This window comes from Electrophorus electricus, chromosome 4 (genome assembly GCF_041902795.1).
Source record: "Electrophorus electricus isolate QZ-2024a chromosome 4, ASM4190279v1, whole genome shotgun sequence".
Lineage (NCBI taxonomy): Eukaryota > Metazoa > Chordata > Actinopteri > Gymnotiformes > Gymnotidae > Electrophorus > Electrophorus electricus.
Genome location: NC_137500.1, coordinates 38,575,522 through 38,601,041, shown reverse-complemented (window position 1 = coordinate 38,601,041; position 25,520 = coordinate 38,575,522). Strand labels below are relative to the sequence as shown.

The 25,520-nt window shown below is 42.7% G+C and overlaps 3 protein-coding genes across 3 annotated transcripts in view; all 3 read left to right on the top strand.

Annotated features, from left to right (window-relative positions):
* Positions 1-3,666, top strand: part of myo3b (myosin IIIB) — a 57,950-nt gene extending 54,284 nt beyond the window's left edge. The window contains exon 35 of the mRNA XM_081713694.1: positions 2,828-3,666. The gene's annotated coding sequence lies outside the window, so the exon portion shown is untranslated. The remainder of the gene's footprint in view (positions 1-2,827) is intronic.
* A 2,317-nt stretch (positions 3,667-5,983) lies between these two features.
* Positions 5,984-8,435, top strand: sp5a (Sp5 transcription factor a). The gene is made up of 2 exons (XM_027016587.3): positions 5,984-6,364; positions 6,715-8,435. Exons 1-2 carry the CDS (start codon positions 6,224-6,226, stop codon positions 7,765-7,767), a joined length of 1,194 nt encoding a protein of 397 aa, XP_026872388.2. The 5' UTR covers positions 5,984-6,223; the 3' UTR covers positions 7,768-8,435.
* Positions 8,436-11,988: 3,553 nt separating this feature from the next.
* gad1a (glutamate decarboxylase 1a) lies at positions 11,989-25,124 on the top strand. The gene is made up of 17 exons (XM_027016595.3): positions 11,989-12,423; positions 13,180-13,352; positions 14,838-14,897; positions 16,882-17,037; positions 17,727-17,969; positions 18,836-18,926; positions 20,215-20,327; positions 20,434-20,549; positions 20,804-20,883; positions 21,006-21,060; positions 21,476-21,592; positions 21,695-21,759; positions 21,864-21,942; positions 22,222-22,371; positions 22,661-22,768; positions 22,982-23,071; positions 23,273-25,124. Exons 2-17 carry the CDS (start codon positions 13,277-13,279, stop codon positions 23,444-23,446), a joined length of 1,773 nt encoding a protein of 590 aa, XP_026872396.2. The 5' UTR covers positions 11,989-12,423; positions 13,180-13,276; the 3' UTR covers positions 23,447-25,124.
* Positions 25,125-25,520: the final 396 nt, after the last annotated feature.

The window sequence follows — 25,520 nt, the reverse complement described above, 5'->3', positions numbered from 1 at the left end:
TACATGTGCATTATTCCCTGCCTGAGAATATTCCCTCTCTCCAAAGCACTCAGGCTGAAATAGGTCACTCCAACAGCCGCGAGTGTCTCTTTCAACCTCACAGAATCCTTTAGCGCAGATCTCTCTCCCCAGATTATTTCGGCCCAGCTTTGGCATGGAAATCAATTTGGAAAAAGCTCTTAAGTTTTTGTCCCAGTGAAAATCTCTGAAGTGCTGTGCTTTGGTGGAGTTTTTCTTTTCCTAATTTCCTCCCCCTTGTTGCCATTGGTCCTGGCTGACCGCTAACCCAGAAGGGCTCTCAGACTCGCAAATGAGTTGTGCATGACACCGCTCAATATATCTCATAAAGCAAAACATGATCTCCGGATCATTTTGCACAGATGTAAAGTTATTCCTTCTTATTTTCAGACAGAATTGCCTTATCCTTTACTAAGAAGAAAGCTCTGTAGAGCAAAGACGGGTGTAGATCTCACACTGAAGCCCCAGATGGAGTGACGCGGGTAGGTCCTGCACCTGTCTGTTTTAATACCTCTCCATAAAAGCACCACAAGCCTTTGTTTTGGTCTCATTAAAGAGCCCTGTGAGTCTGGAGCTGCAGAAGCGATCCTTTAATGTGGTCCGTGTTGTGCGCCAGTGTAGTTATTCGCTCCATTTTAGCTGTTTGCTCAAAATTGCATTTCTTCACCGTACCAAAAGCAGCGTGCCACCTTTCAGATATCTACGAGGCATAATCCATCCGTCGAAGGCAGAAAAGTATTTATTGTCAGACAGGATACTCTGCCTCATGTTAATACTGAGGACGGACTTCAAAGGATCAACACAAATAGACTTGCATTGTCCTGCCTCTGTATCCTTCAGAGTTCAAAGAGAGAGTTTTGAATAGTAGTGTTTCTAAAGCTTCTCTTTCAGACCTGCTGAGATGTAAAGCAGGTAACTTGCTATTGATACGCACATGCGCACACATGCATTCTCTATCTCTCTCTCCCTCTCTCTCTCTCTGTCCCTCTCATACAAGTACACAGATATATAGACATATGTTTACATATGTATGGAGATGCTGGCTAGCATTCATCACAAGGGAGCTATGCACCATCATCACAGAGGCATTACAAGGCTTTGAATGGAAAAAAAAACACTTTGGGCAAACGGTCTCGGTGGTTTTTTACCTGTGTCGGTCTCGTGACCTGCGTCTTTAGAGTATCGGCAAATTAGCAGTGCCATGCTCTTAACCTCAAACAGTGATTGATGTCTGAGTGACGGACAGAAGTAACAGCCAAACAGATGTCAGATGCGTGTGTGGGGGAGTGGCATGTAGTGGATGGGGAACCCTCCCTATAGACTGCATTAATGAAGTGAGAGAGAGCGAGAGAGAGAGAGAGAGAGAGAGAGAGAGAGAGAGAGAGAGAGAGAGAGAGAGAGAGAGAGAGAGAGAGAGAGAGAGAGAGAGAGATAAAAGAGAGTGTGTAGTATGCACATCAAAGAGTTGCTAATGATGAGAGATGCCATTAGGGGTCGTATTGGCCTTTGTTTCGGCTTCCTAACACCTGCAATTTGTTGAGGGCTTTCTGTGTACCACTGAGTTACCCACATTTGCATGAGCACAGAGCGAATACAAAAAGGGATAAAGAAGCAAGATCCCTGAAGAGTTTGTGTGAGCTATGCCCAAACCCCCTGCTTCACGTCTCTTAAGGAGCGGTGAACTGGTTACCGGACCGGCCGTGCGCCGGTGGTCGAGCCGTGCTGAACCACGATCACTAGAGTCACTTTCGGAAGTGCCGGTCACGAGTGAGATGTAAAAAAAAAAAAAAAAAAAAAAAAAAAAGATCAACGTGACGGAAGCTGCTGCCGCCTCATTGGTGCCGAACTAGTGCGGCACTGCATCGCGCCGCACCAAGCCGCACGACCATATGGGTGAGCATGTCTCCCGTATCCTCCGAAAATGAGCTTATTTAACGTTTCTATGCCTGCGGGGTTCAGGGGGGAGGGTGGTGCTGAAGAAAATCAGAGCGTGAAATTGCGATTAGCCCCTGTTGTTTGCGCCGACTGGGTAAGGCTACATGGGGCTGCCATGGCCGAAGGAGTAACCTGTTTTGTTTGGCCTGGATGAAGCCCTCCCAGATGGAGCGAGCAGCTGCCGGCGAGCGAAGGCGGGTCTGGGTGGGACATGGAGGATGGCTCAGGCCCCTTGCCGACGGGGGGAGGGGGTGGGGTGGGGTGGGGGTGTCAAATCTGTCCCTCGCAGTGAGAAGCGCTGGCCAGGAGGAGCACCTTAGGCCCCTGCTCCGCCGGGTCAGCTCACGGAGCTCTAGCTCGGTGATCATGGCTCTCGAGTATGTGAGGAGCACACTGATATCTCTGACAGTAGCGGAGGGTCTGCTACCCAGGGCCCTGCCTTTTTTTAAGCTTGTGCTACGACATCATGACAATAAAATGATGAGTGGTGACTGATGATGTAAAGTAACCAAAACAAAAAACTTTGGTTGCTTTGCCTGGGTTTCTGTAATGTTTGAAGTGGTACTTTATATAGTGCAATTAATTTGAGGCTAAAATAAGGTACATCACCCAGTAATTGTATTTCTCATATGAAAGGATGCAATTTTCCAGAGTTTTGACTTAATAGTGTAGGCAGCCCTTGAATGTGAATGTGAATAGTGAATAGTAATTAGGAGCTCTGAATTTCAAATGAAATATTTGATTAGTTCAACAACAAAGGGGGTTTTACTTTTCCCAAGGACAAACATTCCCATCACCAGCCCTTAAATATTATCCCAAAAAATACGGTCTGTAAAAGCTCTGAGGAGAATGTGTTCTGTGTCTGTCTTGCTAGAATCCAGAACTGATTGACCTCGAGGAAGCAGAATGTGACCCCTTCAGTTACCGTGCCCGGGATCCCTTGGCTGTGCGTAGCCGTATTGCCACACACAGAGCTGGGGGTCACCACTTCGGACGGTGCGCTGTCCCTCCTCTGGTGAAGCCAGGCCTGTCTGCACACCACCCCAGTTCAGCCTTTCAAGCGTCCGGCTCTGGTTTTCCGCCCGGCGGCGTGAGGAGAGGCATCCGTATCAGATTTCGGAGGGGGAGGGTGTCGGAGCGCAGCAAGAGTAAAGCTGTGCTACGGCGCACTGGAGGCTGAGCACAATGGCAGCTTTCTGTCAGGCAGGGACTTCAAAGGAGCAGTGAGCGACTGTTCTGACTTAGACTTTGTTGTAGATCACTGAGGAAATTCACAGATGTTTTCTCATACGAGACACCATTACGGCGGCTCAAGTACCCGGGAGCCCCAAGCACTTCTCTCATTTCTATCCATCTTTCCCTCTCTCTCTCTCTCTTTCTCTCTCCTTCTGCTTTCCCTCACTTTCTCTTGCTTCCTTTCTTGTGTGAGACAGATGTGAAAACAGCTTTTTTTCTTCCTTTTCTGTAGCCCAGAAAACTGAATTGTCTAACTTTTCATTTCACGTTGACCTGAGCGAGTATCAAAATAAAGTAAAATGTAGTTTTTAAAGAGTTATTACCAAATAACACATGCCTAACTGTGTAAATCTGTGTGAGTTAATGTATGAAATGGATTTTGAGTTACTTGGATACATTGATTGTCTCCTCATTATTGTGTCTCATGCGCTCTTGTGCTTAATACATATATATATTAAAGTCAATCCAGAGGCATAATACTGTATATTTATTGTTTAAAGCATTTACTTGTTGTCGTGTTCTATTTAAATAACAAATAACTGTTTAACTTTGAGATCTCATTTATTGTGGCTTATTCAATTAATGTTAATGACAGCCAATTCTAGCTGTAAAACTACAAAGTTTAAAATTCCAACTGCTGTAAAAACAAAAAAACAAACGAGGGTTCTGTATACAACATAAATCCCATCATCTTTCCCTTCGGTTTGTGACATTACCTGACTGCTACAGATTTCATAGATCTCCCAATCAAAGTAGACTTCCTAGACTATATATTTTCCTTGTTAAATATTCATTCAGTCCATCTGGTTCATGTGCTTGATCAGTTGAAGAATGTTTTCCCCTCTTTTAGCTGAACTGTGTTGTATAAATATTTGCAGTGGTCTCTCTGTGAGTTGAAGTTTCTTTCAGCATGAAAGAGGTTTTGTTCCATTAAAAAAAAATACTGAGATTGCTCTTCTACTAGATTGCTGATTGGCTGAGTTTGTAATTTTAATAAGATTAGTTATTACTGTATTCCAGACCAGTGGATCACAGATGGAAAGGTTCTCCAAAGAAATAAGTGAGCAGGCTCTCATGTTTTAAACAGCAGTGGCTGCTGTTTGATATTTTTACGTTGCTGTGCCCTGTTCGACAGTGTTTTGTACTGCACCATAAATCAGAAATAAAGTTGATATAGTGAATGTTCAGTATTGTTATATAACAGTTACTCTGGAAAAGGTTTTATTTTTCCTTAGAAGAATCACAGTCCTTGTGAGTGAGAGGTTTTCCTAAAAATACAGTAGTTATGTGTAAAGTAGCTTTAGAAAATCAATGTTTATAGAAACCTCTAAGTCAGATCGATATACATCCGCTTTAGGGCTTCATTCTGACGTGTAAAATCCAAGCTAATGATCAATGCGCAATTACGCATATGGACACCTCCTCTCTGCGAGCGGTGCGGGAGATGCGCACATTCCTGATGAAGTACCTCATACTTTTAAAGGTAAAACGATCAAAAGCATAAACGGAAACGTGCGTCCGTCGCTGTCTTCCGTAGGTTGCAGGAAAGCGTAAAGTGCCTTTCGCGCGGCGGGAATCCCCTTCTTTCCCATGACGCGCAGAGCCACGGGAGCGGACTGGCTACTCCCTTCAGAGGAACACACTCACTTCAAAATCAGATACTGTACACTTTTTGAGAGGGACAGTAGTCCTTCTTGTACAAACGCGAAAAAAACCGCTATTTAAAAAGTTATATTTCAGGCTCTGGTACTTAAACATTTACAGATAGTTTTCAGTGCATTTACCTTATTCAACACTAGAGTTATGCACATTTGTCATTTAGTAGCGTAGCCTATTGCTAAAGGTATTAGTTATGAGCAGTAGATTACTGCTGTCCTTAGACTGTAGGCTCGGGTGTCTAAAGGTCATTGACATTCTGTTCCACAGACGGATGAAATGCTGACGAGGTATAGGCGGAGCGGCGGGCGGGAGACGGAAAGCGGTTCCACGTTCCTGGAACTCCTCCCTTGCTCACAGAATCTCACGGAGGCTCAACTTTTCAGGAAACTCCAAAATAAGATATCGTCTTGTTTTTGTCACTTGGACACCGCTGATGAGTCGAGTTATTCTACTTAATTGCTCGACATGTAAACTACGGAGGCATCATTTGTTATTCGTTTTGCACAATTCAGATAGTGGTTTTCATTTAGGGTACGTTGGAATACGGTATATAAATATTACCGCGCTGTCCCGCTAGCACTGAGGTTTTATTTGGTCGTGTATGATCTATACTTCTATAAGTAATGCTTTTAATTCGTTTGCTTGTTAAAGCAATGATCACATCAAATAAATGGAATCTTAGATCATTTTAACTTTCGCAGTGTTAATAGTGTGTAAATTTGAGTTGAAGTGCAATGAGAATGTGGTAGATTTAAAAGCATTTTTTTCTCCGCTGGAAAAAAAAAAAGGATTTGGAACAAATGGTTCACGAGGATTGTGAACTTTATGTTGAATCGCATTATCCCGTCTCTCTCTCGCCTCTCCACGTGAAGCTATCAAACAATTCTGTAGCAAGAGATCTCTCGAGATAGCATAGTGGTGTTGTCCCAACGGGCCACGCTGCAAATCTGTAATTACAATAAAGTGGGGGGTGGAGGGGCTGCCCCCAGCATCCCGTACCCGGGTCTCCAGGCGGTGAAGGGGCTTTGATCAAGAAAATCCAATTATTTGTGTATATACATTTCCCACATAGTGATTACTTCATTAATTGTCCCGCCTTTATCTCCACCTTCCCATCCCCCTAATAATCAGCCCTTTTATCCAGACCAACAAACACACCATAGGAGCTTTGTGGATTCAAAGGATTTGCTTCCCTCTCTCAAAGCGCCGCTATTCTTTGATGATTGGGCAGCGGCAAACTTCAAAGTAATAAATCTTACTCCTGACTGGCTGGCGGCCCACCAAAGTCCTTATCAAATCCTAAGAAGTGATCCTTCAGTCCTCAGATAGTCGCAGGATATCTCGAGGAGAGGACGCGTCGGGGCTCCACTTTTCCATGAGAAGACGGAGTTTTCTGTTATTTTTGCAGAGCTCTCATTCTTGGTGGTCGAGACTGTGGGAAAGAGGCAAAGGAGAAAGTTTTGCCATGGCAGCAGTCGCCGTGCTGAGGAACGAGACTCTTCAGGCGTTTCTGCAGGTTCGTTGTCAACTTTTAAACACTAGTGGAAACGCGCTTTTATTTAAAGCGTCCGCGCGGCGACTAATGTCACTTCACGTGAACTTGGCTACGATCCTGTGAGAATCGAGTATTATCATCTTTACTCGATTTGGGAGACCATTCTTGTGTCACAGGCTCAAATAGGTGTGCTTTTTAAACTGTATAAATGTCCTTGTTTCGCGTTTTTGTCTGGGTTAGATGACTGTTGGCGCATTCTCGGGCTCCACATGGCCAAGGTGCGCCTCAGTCTTCCATCCGGTGTCCAGTCCATGCTTTTCAAGCCTCCACCATGTACTTAGCTTTTAACGCCTCTCTTTTCGATTGTTCAGGACCGTACTCCGAACTCTTCGCCGGAGAACAGCAAGCACTCTCCCCTGGCACTTTTGGCAGCGACGTGTAACAGGATCGGGCATCACCACGGATCCAGTCCCGCGGACTTCATCCAAGTTCCCTACGACGCGACCCTTGGGTCGCCGTCGCGGATTTTCCATCCATGGAGTAACGAGGCGAACCCTCAGTCCAGTGTCTCCAGTAATTCCTCCTTCGGACTACCATCCAAATCCCAGCTGTCCTACAGCTCTCAGCACGAGCTCCCACTGACGCCCCCGGCGGACCCCGCGTACCCCTACGACTTTTCCCCCGTTAAGATGCTGCCATGCTCAATGCAGTCGTTACAGTCCACTTGTCCTCCGACGTACGTCCCTGCCGTCACGTACGCAGCGCCAGCGTCCATCCCGGCCGCGATGCCCGGTTTTGTGCCGGGACATTCAGGCCTGGTCCACCAGCAGCAGAGACAGTTATCGCCAAGTCCGGGAGAGGACATTCCGTGGTGGAGCCTCCAACAAGGCAACCATGCTAGCCACCCTCCGTCCCTCGCGCCTCATCGTTTCCCGCTCCAGAGGAGCTTGGTTCTTGGACACACGGACTTCGCGCAGTACCAGACCCAAATCGCCGCCCTCCTGCACACCAAGTCTCCCCTCGCCGCCGCGCGACGCTGTCGCAGATGCCGTTGCCCGAACTGCCAGTCTAACAGCTCGAGCGACGAGCCGGGCAAGAAGAAGCAGCACATCTGCCACGTGCCCGGGTGCGGGAAGGTGTACGGCAAAACCTCGCACCTGAAGGCGCACCTGCGCTGGCACTCGGGCGAGAGGCCGTTCGTGTGCAACTGGCTCTTCTGTGGCAAGAGCTTCACGCGGTCGGACGAACTGCAGAGGCATCTCAGGACACACACCGGGGAGAAGCGCTTCGTGTGTCCGGACTGCTGCAAGAGATTCATGAGGAGCGACCACTTGGCAAAACACGTTAAGACGCACCAGAGCAAGAAGAGCAAAGCCCATGACAAGGCTGAGCACGTGAAACGGGAAGAGACGAGGCACATATAGAAGACATGTCGGACTCGTGCAATACAGAGAAGCGTGCCCGAGCAAAGGACGGGTGTCGGGTGGACATTTGGCGTCTTCTTTTAGGGCTCACAGAGACGTACTGCGTTGGCAGATCATTTAATGGACGTGTAAATACGAGTCTCAGTCCTCGCAGGGACTCTGAAAACGCCCCGCATGCCTGTGCGGAGTTCTAACAAGTTCTGAACTTGTGTTAAGATCTGTCTTCGGTGGAAGACCTCGCAGAATTGTACAAAAAAAAATCTATATTTAACAGCTTTTGTTGAAAGTGTCAGTTTTCGCTCCTTGTGGGGTGTTTTAGCATGCTATTGGAAACAAAATGTTAAAAAATGCTGTGTGAAAATAAAGAATATTCTTCATCCGCTTATAGCTGGTGGCATAAGTCGCAGGTGAGCCGTAGTAAACCGAATTTAAGGCCGTGGTTGTTTCAGCAGACTCTTAAAGTAATGTTGCCGTCCAAAAAACTATATTGAAATTTTATATGGCAAATTGTTTGACATCGCGCATTTCTGAAGAGGAAATAGATATCAGATATTATTTATTTAAGTACAACTTATTCAGTAACACTTGAATGATGTGGACAGTTGTGGCTTCTGAACCTTGAATAAGTCACTTTTTAAGCAAAGGTGAATATGCATAATAGCTGATTTGTTTATTTAAGTACTACAAAACTGAAACCAACAGAAATATAATTATATCCAGTATTAATACATACATATGTTAATATAAATGGTATTTAAGCAGTGATCGCCTCAACCATATATATATATATATATATATATATATATATATATATATATATATATATATATACTTTACCTTATTCTTGAGAAGGCTCACGGCATTAGTGAGATACAGAGTTTACTGAACAATGCAGTTTTTGTGTCTTTAATCACAGCTGCAGAGCAAGAAACAAGAAATTCATAGCATGTATGTATGTATGTATGTATGTAGGCATGTGTGGTCAGCAGTAAAGGGTCCTGGAATTAATACACAGGATTAAATCTAAAGCCAGTATGATGTCTGCATACATGTGTACTCTCTTGTGCATTGCAATATACTCATAAGCCATTTTATTAGAAACAGGTGCCTATAATCACTAGCCGTACTATTAGGTAAACTTATAGGTGCATTTCTAGGTGTGCAGTTACAGGCTGTGGTCCCATTTGTTGGCATGCACAGTTCGCCAGTCATCTCCCCAGTTTATTACTAGTCAGTGGTTGACTATATAAGCACTGTTCTCCACTGACACAACACTGACACAAACACGTTGATGTTGTGGATATGGGCTGCCCCGGTACATCAGTGTCGTTGGGTCCTGTGCGGGCGTCAGTGATGATGCGGGGTCAAGAGTGATCATGACCCCTGATCACTGAAGAAAAGCTGAAGGATGACCTTTCAAACTGAAGCAACAGATGGGTTATAGATCTGAACTGTACACGCTCAAGACAGGTATGTGCTGGGTGACAGGATATCTTCATGATTTTCATATATAGGTATTCAGGACAGCTAATGATTAAATTTGAGTTTACTGAACTCTTAACTCTGTGTGTGTGTGTGTGTGTGTGTGTGTGTGTGTATATTATATATATATATATATATATATATATATATATATATATATATATATATATATATATATATATGGTTCTTTCTTTGGTATCTGTTAGATGGGAACAGTGAAAGTGTTAAGGTAGCGTTAAGACCTTGAAATAGCGCCCCCCCATGGCAAACAACAATCCCAAATTGCTGCAACATAGTAATGACTGCATGGCCCATTAATTTGCCCTACAATCCCCAAAAAATCATCAGGCATACCTCTATTATAGCACAGTCTGCCAGCTCCTATGGCCTTTAAGAATAACTGGTGATGTTAGCCTGTTTTCCTCAGTGCAAGGTGGTAAACAAATACTAGTTCTATGACCAACTCTCTAGCAAGGGTATACCAGACTGGTGATTGTAGAATTTTTGATTCTCATATTTGCTATGATTGTGAATTTTTCAGTGTTCTGCAGGCTAGTTTAAAACTGTACACTTGCTGAGAATTCCTGTGATGATAAAATTTAGTTAAAAACTACATAGTTCCTTTTTATCTAACCCTGATCCATTCACCATCTTTCATTTCTATGTTTTTGCTGTTTTTCTTATGCAAATATTTTGCCTTGTAATGTCTTATATTTTGCTTCATCCCAAATCAATGATAAATCAGTCTATTGTTCCTACATCCTCTGTGCCAGCCCTCATGGGGACCTAACAGGCAATCACTTAATTCCCAAACATCCCTGAGATTGTTAATTCCCTCTTTCCAAAGTCTCACCATACTCCAGCCCTCCTAATGACACACATTCTTTATACAAACTCCCGCAGTGTAATAATGAATTATTAGGCATCTGTCTGTAGCATTTGAACAATCTGCAAACTGCATTTTTTCTGTACAAATTACCAAGCTACCAAGGGTGTTAGCACTAGCATTACATGAGCCATATTATAATCACAGAACATAAAAAGAATATACAACCAACTTCATTAACAGGAATACCATGTTATAGGATACAACTTCATTAACAGGAATACCATGTTATAGGATACAACTTCATTAACAGGAATACCATGTGGATACAACTTCATTAACAGGAATACCATGTTATAGGATACAACTTCATTAACAGGAATACCATGTTATAGGATACAAAAAAAAGTGTGTTGTAGAGTTTTGGGACAAAATGAGCAGATAAATCAAATGTTGACCAGTACCAGACTGGTAGAGTAAACAAACTGGGAGAAGAAGGAATGACCCATGACCCATGACCCAAAGCGAACCACCTCACGTGTGAGTTATGATGCCAGCAAACAGGGATGTCTGCCAGGGGTCAATGGGGTCACACCTGAATCTGAAACCCAGGTCACAGATCTAACATCTGCCTTAGACCTCCACTCATTGGCAATGTCTTTAGGTCTGCATGAACTACGCATATTCACACCTCCACCCAGTGGGGCCTGGTGGAGAATGACGTTACACTACTGTCCGTTTAAGGGCTGTCAATTCATTTCATTTCATTCATTTCACTTTTTGTCCCCCACGTGAACCGTGTACAAAATGATTACAGTATGTAATCAGCCTTGGTCCGCATGCATATGTGATCTCGAGGACCCTCCCAACAGGCTGCTATATTCCACCGCCACCTTGCGGTGGTTTGTGAAGGTGGCGTTTTAAAATTGCACCCCTTTCTAACGGTGGTTCTCATCTTTAAAGACAAACCCCCGATGTACGATATCGATATCAATAAATGTTTTATGAATGTTTTGTTTTGGAGCCGTAGTAAGGTATTTCAGCTACACTACAGTTTTACGCAAAAGGTTTTCAAATGCACAAACATATGCATTTGTGTTTAGTAACAGTCCACGTGTTTAAATGTGGGCTAGGCGTCTATATATGAATCACGTTTATGAACATTAACCTGCAATCCAATTCTATCAGCATGAAATGCAAAGCGTTTACCGAGCTGAACACACAGCGCGAAGGGCAGCATCCCACTGTGCCAGGCGCCTTTGTCCAGGCTCACCTCTACAGCGCCCCTCTGTGGCTGCCTGGGGGTCTGCAAGCACAAATACTGCTTTATTTCGGTTAGGCACATATGAAGGCTCATATTGCGTGTTTTATATCCCTGTATTTTTTTAGTTCTGCAAAGCTCTGCAAAAAGATGAATTCGTTCGACGTTTTCCGGCATCATCCTAAAGAAAATGCCCATGTAAATATTACTCTAATCGAGAAGGCACATATTGACCGTTCTTTAATATACGTTAACAAACTGTACATTGGAATTTTTACGACGCACATTATAACTCGTCTTATTAAGATGATTGCTTGCTGCCACCGTGTGGATTTTACTGGTAAAAAAAATACTCGTCTCACGTCTATTCTCACAAATATTATAAAATACAATATGTATTTTGACTTTAATAAGACTATGCGTTTTGCTAGTTATTTTTCTGGTAAACACACAAAAGAAATCATAGGATTTGTCAATCAATTAATAATTTAATAGAACAAACCTTTTTATCGATGAAATATTTTGTCAATGAACGATGCAATTTTATGTTAAATGCATTGATTATCATTCCATGTCCATACAGGTCCTCTTGTCCTTATCAAGGTCGGGATTTTATCAACCCCTCCCTCGCGCACCTCGCCAGAAGTGGTTGCGCGTAATGTGTTGCTATTGGATCAAACTTCCAAAGTCTTTGTTCGTGACTTGGAATCTTATTCAAGGTACAAAGTCCCGAAGGCACGTACCAAAAGTGCCTCAACGCTCCCGGAGATGCACCAGTGAAATGCATTTTTGCGAACAAATCGAATTTGTTGTTTGGTTTGCACGAAATGCACTACGAGAGGAGGTGCAGCGGCGAGTCGCGCGCTCTTGGTAACGAATAAACAGTCGATTCGGGCTTTGAACATCAGCAAATCAAGCAGTGCCTTGGGAAAGGTCACCGGGGATGGTGGTAGTTTTTCAGCCGGCATTTGCACTCCGTTGTCGTTAGCGCGAGGGCACACCTGACCGCAGTCCCAGGCTGGAAATTTGACTGGCTCCTGATTTTGGATCATCTGGAATTGCGCACTGGCTGGAGCTTATTTGCAAGGTAACTTGGGATCATTTCGGTCTTCTGCTAAATGTCACCTTAACCGTAGATCTAACAGGTGCCTTAAAGCAGGGTTTTAGTGAAACGTAAACGGTGCAATTTTGTTTGTTGATCATTTCGTCTCTGGTTTTAATTAAATAATACAATAAATTCAAATAATTTCATATGATGGGTTTTTAATCGGTCACATTTCCCAGTACCATATCTGCCATTATAAACCTTTATTCGCTCTTTTTCCAGCTGTGGAGTATGAGCTTTTTATTAATCACCAGTCACGGGCAGTAACTCGGTGTGCTGTGTGCTTCAGCACTCGCGCTTCGCTTCCTTGCAGGCTGTCTATATTGTCATGATGGTTTGACACACATTTTGCTGCGCCACGAGCTACAAGGCTTTTCTCACAACTCTTTCTTTCGTTTTACTCCTATGAAATCAACTTTTAACTGCGATCACATTACGTGTCCTGTACGTACTGTATAACAGTACTGCTGAATGGCAAACGTGTAGCCCAGTCTTTATAAGTTTGTCATAAATATATTCCGCTTCGATCGATTGCACAAGTAGATTTAGGACAGTGGAGCAGTCAGCGCATCCTGTAGCCTTACTGCATAGTAGCGCGTATTATACCATCACTGATGCCAATTCATTTGATAAATGACAGTATAACCTTCTCTAAGTGCCCATTTCTATTTGTGAAAAAAGGCATGATGTATTTTGTTCATGGTTGACGCTAAACTTTCCCGCTCTCTTCCTGTACAGCGAATGTGACTTTTCATCCCTGGTAAAATAAGAGCTTTTTCGTCCTGAGTGACAGCGCACTTTGGACTAAGGTCTTAAGCACTGTGTCTTCGGAGTGATGGCGGCGTCGGCACCTTCTTCCTCCGGCGGCGATCCGGATCCCAACACGACAAATTTACGGCCACCTTCTTCAAGTAGGTCCATCGCAGATAAAACGCTATTTCACTCCGGCTATTTGCTTTGTGGGCGCTGTCATTAATCTTGCCCGGGAGTGGGGTGGAGGGGGTAGGGGGTGACGCGACGGTGTTCGTAGCGCCGCGGGTCCCGCAAATCACCGCCGCACTGCATGCGAGACGGACCTCCCGCACGAGCCCGCAAGACCAATCTTGTTGTCCTTTAAAGTCAGACTGGGGTGTCTGGGGACAGACGCTCACAGTACAACCGATTTGTTTTCATCGATTAAAAATACTTTTTTCACTCTTTAACGGAAGGACCTGGTCTTTACATTTCATAATGTGAAAATTAATATTTTTTGTAGACATGTTGGGAAGCACGCATTTAGTAGTAGTAGCACAATTGCATATTCTTATTCTTAATATTGCTAATATTGTTTTTGTTGGAATTGTGGTTTAAGTTATTATCCTAATTCTACGCCTGTTACTATTTTTTTCCTTATCTCTGCCTGGAAAAGGAAAAAACGGCTTCTGGCTGGAGCATCGTGTAATTAAGTGGAGAGTGGCTCTAATTTGTAAGGATGCTAAATTGGCCCTAATGGCTGGCTTTTCGTTCCGGCGTATTGCTGTATGGTGCTGGGGGAAGGAGCGCACCAAAGTGCAGGTATTAACAGCATTTCGACCTCCGAGAGGTGCACGGTGAACGCAGCAGAAATGTGCAGCTGAAAAACTAGTGATGTCGGTCCGCTCCGATTCCATCACCTACACTCAGCCGTTAAAAGCGGCGTTTATGTCAGAAAAGCTTTGTGCGTTTCGGCCGCCCAGTTAGTGCTGCTTGTAAAAACCTCATTCAAGTGTTCAGTCCACGTTTGCTGACTCTCGATGTCTGACACAGTTAAAAAAAAAAGGGGGGGAAAATAATTTTTTTTTGTTTTGTTACAAATTTCAATGTATGCTCTTTCGTATGTCTGTAAATAATTCTGGTTCATTTTCCCCCTGCAAATCTTCTATTTTATATTCCATGATTTCCTGCAGTCAACATACAAAATATAAAATAAATAGAAATACATTTTGATTTGGTCAGTTTTTCATGAGTAACTCGTTATTTTTATTTTCCCATTGCTAGCTCCATTATGAGTGTACGTTAATAAATGAGGGGAAAAAATTATATAGACCTAAATAAACCTCTACCGCACCAGGAGAGAAACTGATGATCCGTATTTTCACGTTGTCGTTTGGTGAGAAATATAACGGTTTGGCGGAGACCTGGTCCTTCATGGAGGTGATAGTGATTTGGTAAACGGTCCTTCGCGTAAAAGCTCAGTTGAGAATTTTGGAAATTGGGCGGGGTTGATACGCTGTGGTTAAACGTGAGGTCACGTAGCCTACAGTTTCATTAATTCTATATTGTTGGGGAAAGTCGTGGTGGGCTGTTTGACTGACATTAACGGACAGATTACAGTTATGTTTAGTTTTCATGCATTTGTTTATTTGCTCTTTTTTAAGGTTACGACTGGAGTGGCGTTGCGCACGGATGCACGAGGAAACTTGGGATGAAAATATGTGGTGAGGTTTGATTTCATACTGTTTTCAGCGCTAAGAAGTTTCATTATGCTAAGCAGAATAATGTTTTTAAAAAATCAGAAGATTGAACAGTGTGATTGTTGACTGCTCTGAGACTACAAATTATAGCTGCCGGATAGTATATCATTGTTAGCTGCTGTTAGTCGTGCTTGCAGCCGTTCATCTCAATGCAGACGAAGTATGAAGGCGAAAAAGGCCCAGTGCTTCTGTGTCTGCGCCATTTACTGCATACTTGTCTGGGTTTTTATTGGAATATATTTACAATGGCATATATTGAAAGAAAACTGTAAACAATGTTTTAGCCTTTTATTTCTGAAATAGTGGGTATTAGGCCAAATATGCCGCTTTTACGGACTAATTGGTTACACCACATGTACAATTTAATAGGAGCCTGAATGACTGAGATTATCCTTTAGCGCCCTCACGTGGCAGTGTAAGTGATTAACATGGGCAGATTTCTAAGAAGCTGATTAGTCTTAAATTTCAAAGTTAAAGTGAACGTGAACCGCGCGCCTGAAGTGAACGGTTTGTCAAAACACGTTTCGGTTTACGACACAAAACGTATTTGAAAGCACAGCAGAAGTCTACGCACGGACTGATAGTTCATAGTCTACTGATGTGAATGCAAATACGCATCTACATTTCTGTTATCTGTATAATCTGTAGAAGATTATACATTGACTATTTTCTTCTCAACATATATCAAATGCTTGATATAAAAATTCACTCTAATTTCTTGAATGCGGTAGGTCGGACGAAAGCAGTATTGCCTTGTTTATCTCATAACTGCACCCAGCCCAGAAGGATTGTAGATAGTAAATCTATAGTCCATCATTGCTTGCGATAAATCCATCGTTCCTCTGGAGAATTTATGGTTAACAGAAATCCGTTAAATACAGCTACATTATATCCCTATAGTGTCTGTTTTCAGGTGATAGCGCAGCCAGTCTTTGTAGAATGAGGTGTTTCGCTGCGACTACACAACATTTGATAAGATTTGTGACTGCTGAGGAAAAATGGACCGCTAATTATCTTTCAAAAAAATCCTGGAATTAAATACTGGCGAAAGTGTTTATCGAAATTAAATTAAAGAAGAATTTGGTGTCAAATTTTATATATATATATATATATATATATATATATATATATATATATATATATATATATATATATATATATATATATATATATAAAGAGTGAATGAGAGAGAGAAACCTCGGTTGTAGGTTATAATAAATACATTCTTTAAAAGGGCAGAGTTGACCAGTGGTTAACAAAACTGTATTCACAGCTACGTGAAATCATGAAATTCGTTTCGGTGTCACCCCACACAGCACGCCATTATCCCAATGCCAGAGAGACTTTGTTACTGCTCTCAATAATATTTGTCCAACGGTTTGGTAAACATATTTTTGTCCAACCTAATTCGTCTTGAATTATTTTCCCTAAGAATAGCCCCAAACGAGAATTAGACTGCTCGTCTCTTAAAGATGCAAAATTATTCTGACCAAAAAAAACCAACCCAAAAAAACACAAACCAAGAACAATGTAAGTCTATGACTTCGTTTCCACCAGAGGCAAAGCAGATCACTAATGCAATACGGAGCGCCGTCCCTCGCGACACGCACCATTAGCGCGCGCCTCAGCAGCCCGTGAAGTCTGCCTGCAGGGATGGGCTCTCCGCCGTCCCCGCGCGCACTCGGCTGCCTCTGATGGGAATTTACAGCCGCTTTAATCGACACCGGGTTTTTTTTTTTTTTTTTTTTTTTTGCTTGGCTGGCTTCGCTGCTGATGTCACGAGGGCGAGCCCTGATTATGTGTGTCATATATCCCCTGTACGCGGACAGTAAGGGGATCCCCCGCTCCGCACAGCCACCGTGAAATATGCTTTTGAATAAAGAGTCTCATACGACGTCGGGAAATTACAGGTGCAAATTTCAGCCATCTCCTTCCTGTAACGATTCAGGGTTTTTACAGAAGAACAACAATCTGGATGAAAAGAGCCGGATTGTCGGGCCCTTTAACGAGCAGCCGTCCTCGAAGACTCTCCTGGCTCGAGACAACGAGCGGGACTCCCGGTTCGGGCGCACAGAGACTGACTTCTCCAACCTTTATGCAAGGGGTGAGTGAGTTCATTTTCTTACATGCTTTTAAATTTTTGTTAGTTTGTTTGTTTTTTACATTTTACAAATCAATAAGCCTTATATATGTGCATTTGCAGAACAGAAGTTATAGTATACCTATTTATCCTCATTTTGGGGATTTTAGTTTTCTAAATCTTATAATAATCTGTAATAATAAATTGTTTACACAGGCAACACTAATAACAAAATAGTAGTCATTACAAGTAAAAATATACTGAGCTGTTATAATGGAAAAATAATCCAGTTGAGTACTTGAGTAGTAAAAAAATTGTCACATTATTGGTTAACAGATGTAATCTAGCAGCTGTGTTTGTATTATCTGGTTGATTACATTCTATTAACCAGTCAAGAGTCATAGGGGCCTAAACAATCCAGCTCAGTACATATTTACCACTCAATATAAAGCTTAGTTAATATCAAACAGTATTTTACACCTACGAAATTCAGACTGTACATTTTAAACTCCAGTGACCCTGCCTCCATGTAGGAGACACATTTTAAACCTAACCAGTCCATCACCACACACGTTTGAAGACTGTGGTATCTGCAAAATTGTGTGCCATTATATAACTCTGGAAGATGCTGCTGAAGACCAGAGTGAAAGTGCGGTAGCATTTCAGAGTGGTCTGACTGCTTCTGGCATGTATGTCATGTATCTTCATTAAAGACCTACTGCCCGCCAAGAACGGGGAGGAACCCACAGTCCAGTTCCTCCTGGAGCTGGTGGACATCCTCACTAATTATGTGCGCAAGACATTTGACAGATCCACCAAAGTGCTGGATTTCCACCACCCACACCAGCTGCTGGAGGGAATGGAAGGCTTCAACCTGGAGCTCTCCGACCAGCCGGAGAGCCTGGAGCAGATCCTGGTGGACTGCAGGGACACTCTCAAATACGGCGTCAGGACAGGTGGGACATGTTCGCAATTCGGTGCCGCGGGCCTGCGCAGGTGAATGGTGTTTGTGAAGCCCGAGTCATATGCGTTGTGCTGAGGGCTTTGATCAGAGGGGGTGACATCGCTGGTCCTTCAGATTATTGTTTTCTTTTCATTATTTTAGCCTTCTCAAGTGGTCATTCCCAAATTCCCCTCATCCGATCCTTCATCTGTTTACTTGGTCCTATAACAATGGAATATTTCAAACTGATCAAAGGGTTTAAAAGAGAATCATAATCCACATTGTGGGGTGGATTGTAATTCAGTCTTGTACCAACTTGCATAATCTTTTTCTGTTTCAGGGGTAACTTTCAGGTAGTATTTTCCATGAGGTATTTCTGTTATTTACAATCAGTCATTTGTATGGCCTAATTACAATCCAAATGGAATGTGAGTGTAACTGGCTTTGATGCCATTAATAATCTGTGTACTGAATGCAAGTGAAGTTCAGGTTCATAACCAGCATCATAGAATGGAAATGCCTGCATACTAACTACCTAATCAGAGCGAACTGTAGTCTAGCAATTGCCTGTAACGTTTTTATTCTCTGCTGTGCACGTTAACCCCAAATTAGGCTTGCCAGATGGTAAACCTCCGACAAAGCAAGCTATTTCAGAAATAGGTTTCTTTATAAAGATGATCGTGCCTGTTCTTCTAGCCTGTGCTCTTCCCAAAATAATTTGTATGTGTAATTTGGAGTCCAATATATGTGCTAAGATTTACACGAACGAAACCTTCACTGCACCCAAGTCCATTCCTGGTCGTAGGCTGTGCCTTCCTTGTGATCTTTATGGATCAGTTATGCCCGTTTAAATTGTGGGGGGCCCTGCTCTCTCTTCAGGTCACCCCAGGTTTTTTAATCAGCTGTCGACTGGGCTGGACATCATCGGCTTAGCGGGGGAGTGGCTCACCTCAACAGCCAACACTAATATGTGAGTGCTAGTCCTCGTAATTCTCCACGGGTGTATTTGTCATATTGATGGAGTTCGGAAGTGTAATTGAAACATTATCTAACGGAAACACACACAATCGCATTCTAAGGTCTGTTTGTCACATGTGTCAGGGAGGAAGCTTAAGATATTCATTTGTCATTTAGATATCTGGAAACAAGCAAGATGTTTGATTGTGATCAATACTCAGAATTGTTCAAATAAACATTAAAATGACACAGAGGTTTCATATACAGCCAGCAGGTGAGGCTGTCCAGGATGTAGGGTGTCCCTCATTGGTCAAGGTTAATTTATCTTCTCACGCGCCCATGTAAAACTAGATAGTTTTCACATGCACAGACATGAAGTGCAGAAGTCTGACCTCAGAGGCCAAAACTACGGCAGTCAAATCTCTCCACCTCCTTCCCCATCCAGTAGCACTCAGTCTCTGAAGTGTAAACAAACCAGGCAGCCCTGCCGAATGGATGCCAGTATTCTACACATAGACTACTTGGATTAATCCATAATGCTTGCCAGCTTCAGGAAATACTATGGAAGAAAAACAAGGATGTAAACAGAGCAGTTCATGCTGACCTCTGGAGGTCAGAAATTCTATTATGTCTTTTGGCAGCATGGGTGCTAACCATTTAAGGGTCAATAAAAGATACACAGTTGATTTATTTACTACAGGGACTAATCTCCACTGCATCAGGTAGTATAGAATCATATTCCTTCCAAGTTCATAAGGTCCATAATGACATGTCGATTAAATAAAAGAGATAATTCTGCTATAAAAAGGAGAATGTGTATGTAGCATTAGTGTGTCCTCTGGCCATGTTGTGCTCTATATCAGAAGCATGTGTACAAATGCTTCAAAGATGTCAGTGCACCAGCGGTCAGGCTGCGTACTTCACTAATGTCCCCACTCATATCCCATTATCACATGACTCTTTAGATTAATTAGGCAAGTTGGCGCAAACGCTTGACATTTACATTCACTAATTAGTCTGTTGTTAGCCCTAATTGCATCTGATGGTTATTGACCATCATTATTAGGTCAAAGATGCCTCCAAAGGGATTATTGTATCACAGTTTGTTTATACAGTGCAGTTGATTAAATGTTTATCTCTCATCAAATCAGGACAAACATATTACATGATGATGATGACGATGATGAAAGTGATGAGAGTGTGATTGTGCGTATGCACACATGCGTGTGAGTTTATTCCCAATTATTTATTATTATTTTTGTTTATTATTTATTTTTATTTTGTGTCTCTTCCTCCTCAAGGTTCACGTATGAAATTGCTCCTGTGTTTGTGCTGATGGAGCAGCTGACCCTCAAAAAGATGCGGGAGATCGTGGGCTGGCCAAACGGAGATGGAGACGGCATTTTCTCCCCAGGTGAGCTCACCTGCTAACGGACCAAACGCACGGATGGCCACATGAGCTCTAAATCACACGCCACTAATTGTGGTTCTAAAGTTGCCATGCTCGCTTTGGCCTACAGGAGGCGCTATCTCCAACATGTACAGTGTGATGATAGCTCGATATAAACACTTCCCTGAGGTGAAGACAAAAGGAATGACCGCAGCGCCCAGACTCGTGCTGTTCACCTCAGAACATGTATGTCCTCTGTCTCGTTAAATATGAAGATGACGGCTTCTCTAGTAGTGTTTCGCATTGGTTTATCAATGTATTCATGCTATCTTGCTACCCGAGATGTGTCCAGCAGCTCAGACATACAATAAATGGTTTTATTACTGCACTACTGACTGAGTCCTACATCTAAGATGTTCTCTGTTGGGTTTTCTGTAGACTTATCTTACCTTTGTCAAAGAGAACGTTAACTTAACAGGCTGCATATGTTCCTTTCCCAGAGTCATTACTCCATAAAGAAAGCCAGTGCTGCTCTTGGCTTTGGGACAGAGAACCTGATTCTACTGAACACAGATGAGAGGTGAGGGAAATCTGTGTGTTTGTGTGTGTGTGTGTGTGTGTGTGTGTGTGTGTGTGTGTGTGTGTGTGTGTGTGTGTGTGTGTGTGTGTGTGTCAGTATTACATGTTCATCTTCTTTATCAGAGGTAGAGTCATTCCAGCTGATCTGGAGGCCAAGGTCATTGATGCCAAACAGAAGGTGAGTTTTTGCTCGGAAAAAGCTAATTAAATAACTGGTCATTTTGCCTACAATCATAGAACAATGAGGCTATGACAAATAATTGTTTAACAGTACATTAAGTTTCCATGTTTATTAATAACTAATAATAATATGTAAATAAATATCTAATATATAACCAAATTTTTAAGCCTTTTTGGTACACTCCAGTGAAGCATTTGGATGTAATATGAGCGATTTAATCAAAAACTAATAATTGTAAAGGAGAATCTTAAAGAACCAAATTGTAAAGTCCACATGGTCCAGCAAAATCAGAAGACCTCACTTACTCTGTGGAATGTTAGATCACAGTGAGCTACTGACTTTAGTAATGTTCTTGGCTCTGTTGCCTCGTGTACGCTAGCTGGTGGGTGTATTCCTAACTGTGGTCTTTCAGGGATATGTTCCACTGTTTGTGAATGCCACGGCCGGCTCTACGGTTTATGGAGCCTTTGACCCCATCAGTGAGATTGCAGACATCTGCGAGAAATACAACATATGGCTCCACGTGGACGTAAGTGTATGCTGATGGCTGCATGTTAATGAGAAGGTCGTCAATGTGCTCCAGTTGCTTGACTGTCGTGTGATGCGAAGAAACGGCTGCGTTTTCCTGCAGGGCGCATGGGGAGGTGGGCTGCTAATGTCCAGACAGCATAGGCACAAGCTTAATGGCATCGAGAGGTGCATTCTTCTTTTATGTATCACACACACACACACACACACACACACACACACACACTCACTATCTCAGACCCTGGTCTCATTCTGCTGTGTTTTTTCTGTAGGGCAAACTCTGTCACATGGAATCCTCACAAGATGATGGGTGTTCCACTACAGTGCTCTGCCATTCTTGTTCGAGAGAAGGTGAGGTGGGGTGAATGTGGAGAAACAGGGGCAGTGGGAGAGGGTCACAAAGCACTCGATAGAGTTGTTGTTGAAAAGTGAGTGTGGAGATGGAAAGGGAGATGAACAAGACTGAGAGGGAGAAAGATGATGTGTGTTCACTGAAGTGGATCTTTAGCCGCCCTGGGTCCTCTACTCTCCGTTTTCTGTTTTTCTGTCTGTCTGTCTGTCTCCCCTCCTCCAATGACATGTCACTATGTGATCTCACTGTGCGTGTGTGTGTGTGTGTGTGTGATACAGGGCCTTCTGCAGGGATGCAACTCTATGTGTGCTGGCTACCTGTTCCAGCCTGATAAACAGTATGATGTGTCCTATGATACTGGAGACAAGGCCATTCAGTGCGGTCGCCACGTCGACATATTCAAGTTCTGGCTCATGTGGAAGGCAAAGGTGTACACATGCGTGCGTGGATGAATGAAGGAATGAATGGGTGAAAGCTCATTATGATTTTTCAAGTGATAATTGATTTTTTCAATGAATGTATAAGTGTGTTAATGAATCAGTGAATGTATAAGTGTGTTAATGAATCAGTGAATGTATAAGTGACTGAATGAATGCAGAAATATTACTGCGGCTAGATAGAATTTTTGCACTGGGACCAAAAAAGATGTTTTTGTTTTGTTTTGGATGTGTTTTGGAAATCTCCTCCTCCTCCTATATATGTTACCTCCTAAAACAGGGAACTGTTGGGTTTGAGAAGCACATAGACAGGTGTCTGGAGCTCTCTGAGTATCTTTACACTAAGATCAAGAACCGAGACGGATATGAGATGGTCTTTCAGGGGCATGTACGTAAAAACACTTTCCATTTCATATTTAATGTAATTCCCCCCTGAGCTTTTTGTGGAGGTTAAATCATTAGAAAGCTGCGATAGCTGGTACTGGTTATAAACTAAGTGTCACTGTGACAGGGCTACACAGGCATCTACACATGGCAGTTGTTTTCGGATGAAATCAGGACACTGACTATCATTGTTTGTGTCGCTCTCTCTTCCTCGTAGCCTCAGCACACCAATGTGTGCTTCTGGTACATTCCACCGAGTCTGCGTGGCGTTCCAGACAGCCAGGATAGGAGATGGAGGCTCCATAAGGTAACACACCGCATCTGTTTCAACAGTCCACTTTTATACTGTTTCAAAGTGACCTAAGCTTCGTATCTACCCAGGCTTGAATGGCGTTTTGTAAACGCAAGCTCCTGGAATAGGGAAAGACAGGACTTTGAACAAAAACATATACGCCCTGTGCCTGTTACCGTGAGATCGGAGGGGTGCGATGATCTGCCCTGTCTCTAGGTGGCACCCAAAATCAAGGCGATGATGATGGAGTGTGGAACTACAATGGTGGGCTACCAGCCTCAGGGCGACAAAGTCAACTTCTTCAGGATGGTGATTTCAAACCCAGCCGCCACCAGATCAGATATCGACTTCCTGATCGATGAGATTGAAAGGCTGGGCCAGGATCTATGAAGAGTGTATGGATACTCCAGCAAGCAGCCTCTGAGTCAGGGGTCCGTGGATTTCGAACCTGCACGCAGGCTCCTGTAGAATCCTAAACGATGCCCTCCGGCATTAGCAAACTCCGCGGTTTCCTTCACCTCCACCTTCATTCTCATATCTGACCTTGGACTCGTGTGATGCATGACCTCAACAGCACCACGCCGTAAGACAAGTCTTTACGATGTCAGAACTGACAACATTCATGGACCATTCGATAACGCCACTCTTACAGCTGCAAAACGGATGATGTAGGTGACAAAAAATGTCCCACGGGGAAGTAAGAGTAGGAGTGTGTGATTTGAGCATTTTTTTGACAGTACTAATTCTGGTGTGATGTTGGTACGTTTCGCTTTTCAAATTTCCATTCCAGTGGGGACCCCAGATATAGGTGAAGTCAAAACATGAACGGTGTATTCGTGCACCCTCTTCTGATTGGTTACTCATGTCACATGACTAGCCTTTCATTCCATTCTCTTATGTACAGAATCTTTCACTTTTAACAGTAACCACATCACTACATGTAACTACTGTACATTAGACAAAAGAGGTCTCTGCACAAACATATTTTAAGAATATAACACAATTTATCAAAATCAGATAAATATTGGTTCTTAATGTTGTCAAAGTGATTACAAAGTCAGTCGTATCTTAGCTGTTCTCCTGTGGTATTAATTAACTGAGAAAAATCATACCACTTACTATACTCAATTGTGTTTTTAGAGCTAAAGTCTTTTATGTAGAATGTGTATATTATTGTTATATGGCCTTTGTGACAAACATATCACATCGTTTTACAGTAAGAGATGTTAAAATCGTGATTAATGATTAAATATGGATATTTATTAAGATTTTATTTATACAGATTGTGAGAAAGTTGTCAATTTGTCCAAATGTAAGGTACCTTTATTTGCATTTTTAGAGGCTGTTATAATCAAAATGTTTTAAACAAAGTTTTAGAGATTGCACTGTATTCATTGACCAAAGATACAGAAAGAAGGTGTTTGGTAATCAGTCAGTTTAACTACACAAAGACTTAGCTTAAGTGATCAATATGCAACATAAATATACCAGTGAGCACATATACCTGTAGTTCAAGCAGTGTAAGGTAGCTGTGATTGTCACTATTATTATATATATACAATTAATGTTATAGGTAAACTGTCTAGTTATAGTTGAATGAAGAGGTCTGGTAAAATTACATGGCAGAATTCTAGCCAATGTCACTGGAACCTCAGAAGCACAAGCAACATTTATCCCTTAAAACCATGTATACTACAGTTTATTTACGATGGGAGTGGCTTTTGTTGACATTTTACTGGCGTTTTCTCAGTTCGATGTAATCCTGGTTTTGAACTCCTGTTTCGTTTGACTCCCAGTTTGCTCTTATTCCAATACACAAGCGCTGGAGATATACATTCCTGAAGCCACATTCCTCTCGTCTCAAGAAGAAAACGTTATGTATTTACTGGCATAATTTATCCTTTTGTCTTTTTTTCTTTTTTCTTTGCAGACCAAACGGTAGTGTCATTCACTCCAGTGTGGAGTGCAGCCGTTGGCTGTGAGATTAGGCCCTTTAGTCTGTACTCACAGTCAGTCGACTCAGATTGCAGATTGCTGTTGCGTAAATAAATAAAACATTCATCTTTCAGTCTACTAGTATATTCCCTTTCTCTATTGTCATTGGTGAATAATGAGGTAATAATGACCTTTATACATGTGTGATTTATACTCTTTCGACTACTGCTTTAGTCTTTGGGTGAAGCTTATTGTGAATATTCACCAGTAGACCGTGATAACGGGGTTTGCGCTTTCCGATCATGCATGGCTCGTGCGCCCTGTTCTAGTACACTGAGATCATTTAATTTGCATTTTGCGTGGAGTGCAGCGCAGGGGTCTCGTGGGGCCGAGGCCCCGTTACGCGCATGGTCGGCCACGCAAGACAGAAATCAAAGATCACCTGTACGGGCATCACTCCTTTTGAGAAGACAAAGCGCCATAAACACAAGCGCATCAATCATTAGACGTCATGGACGTCATGGATCTC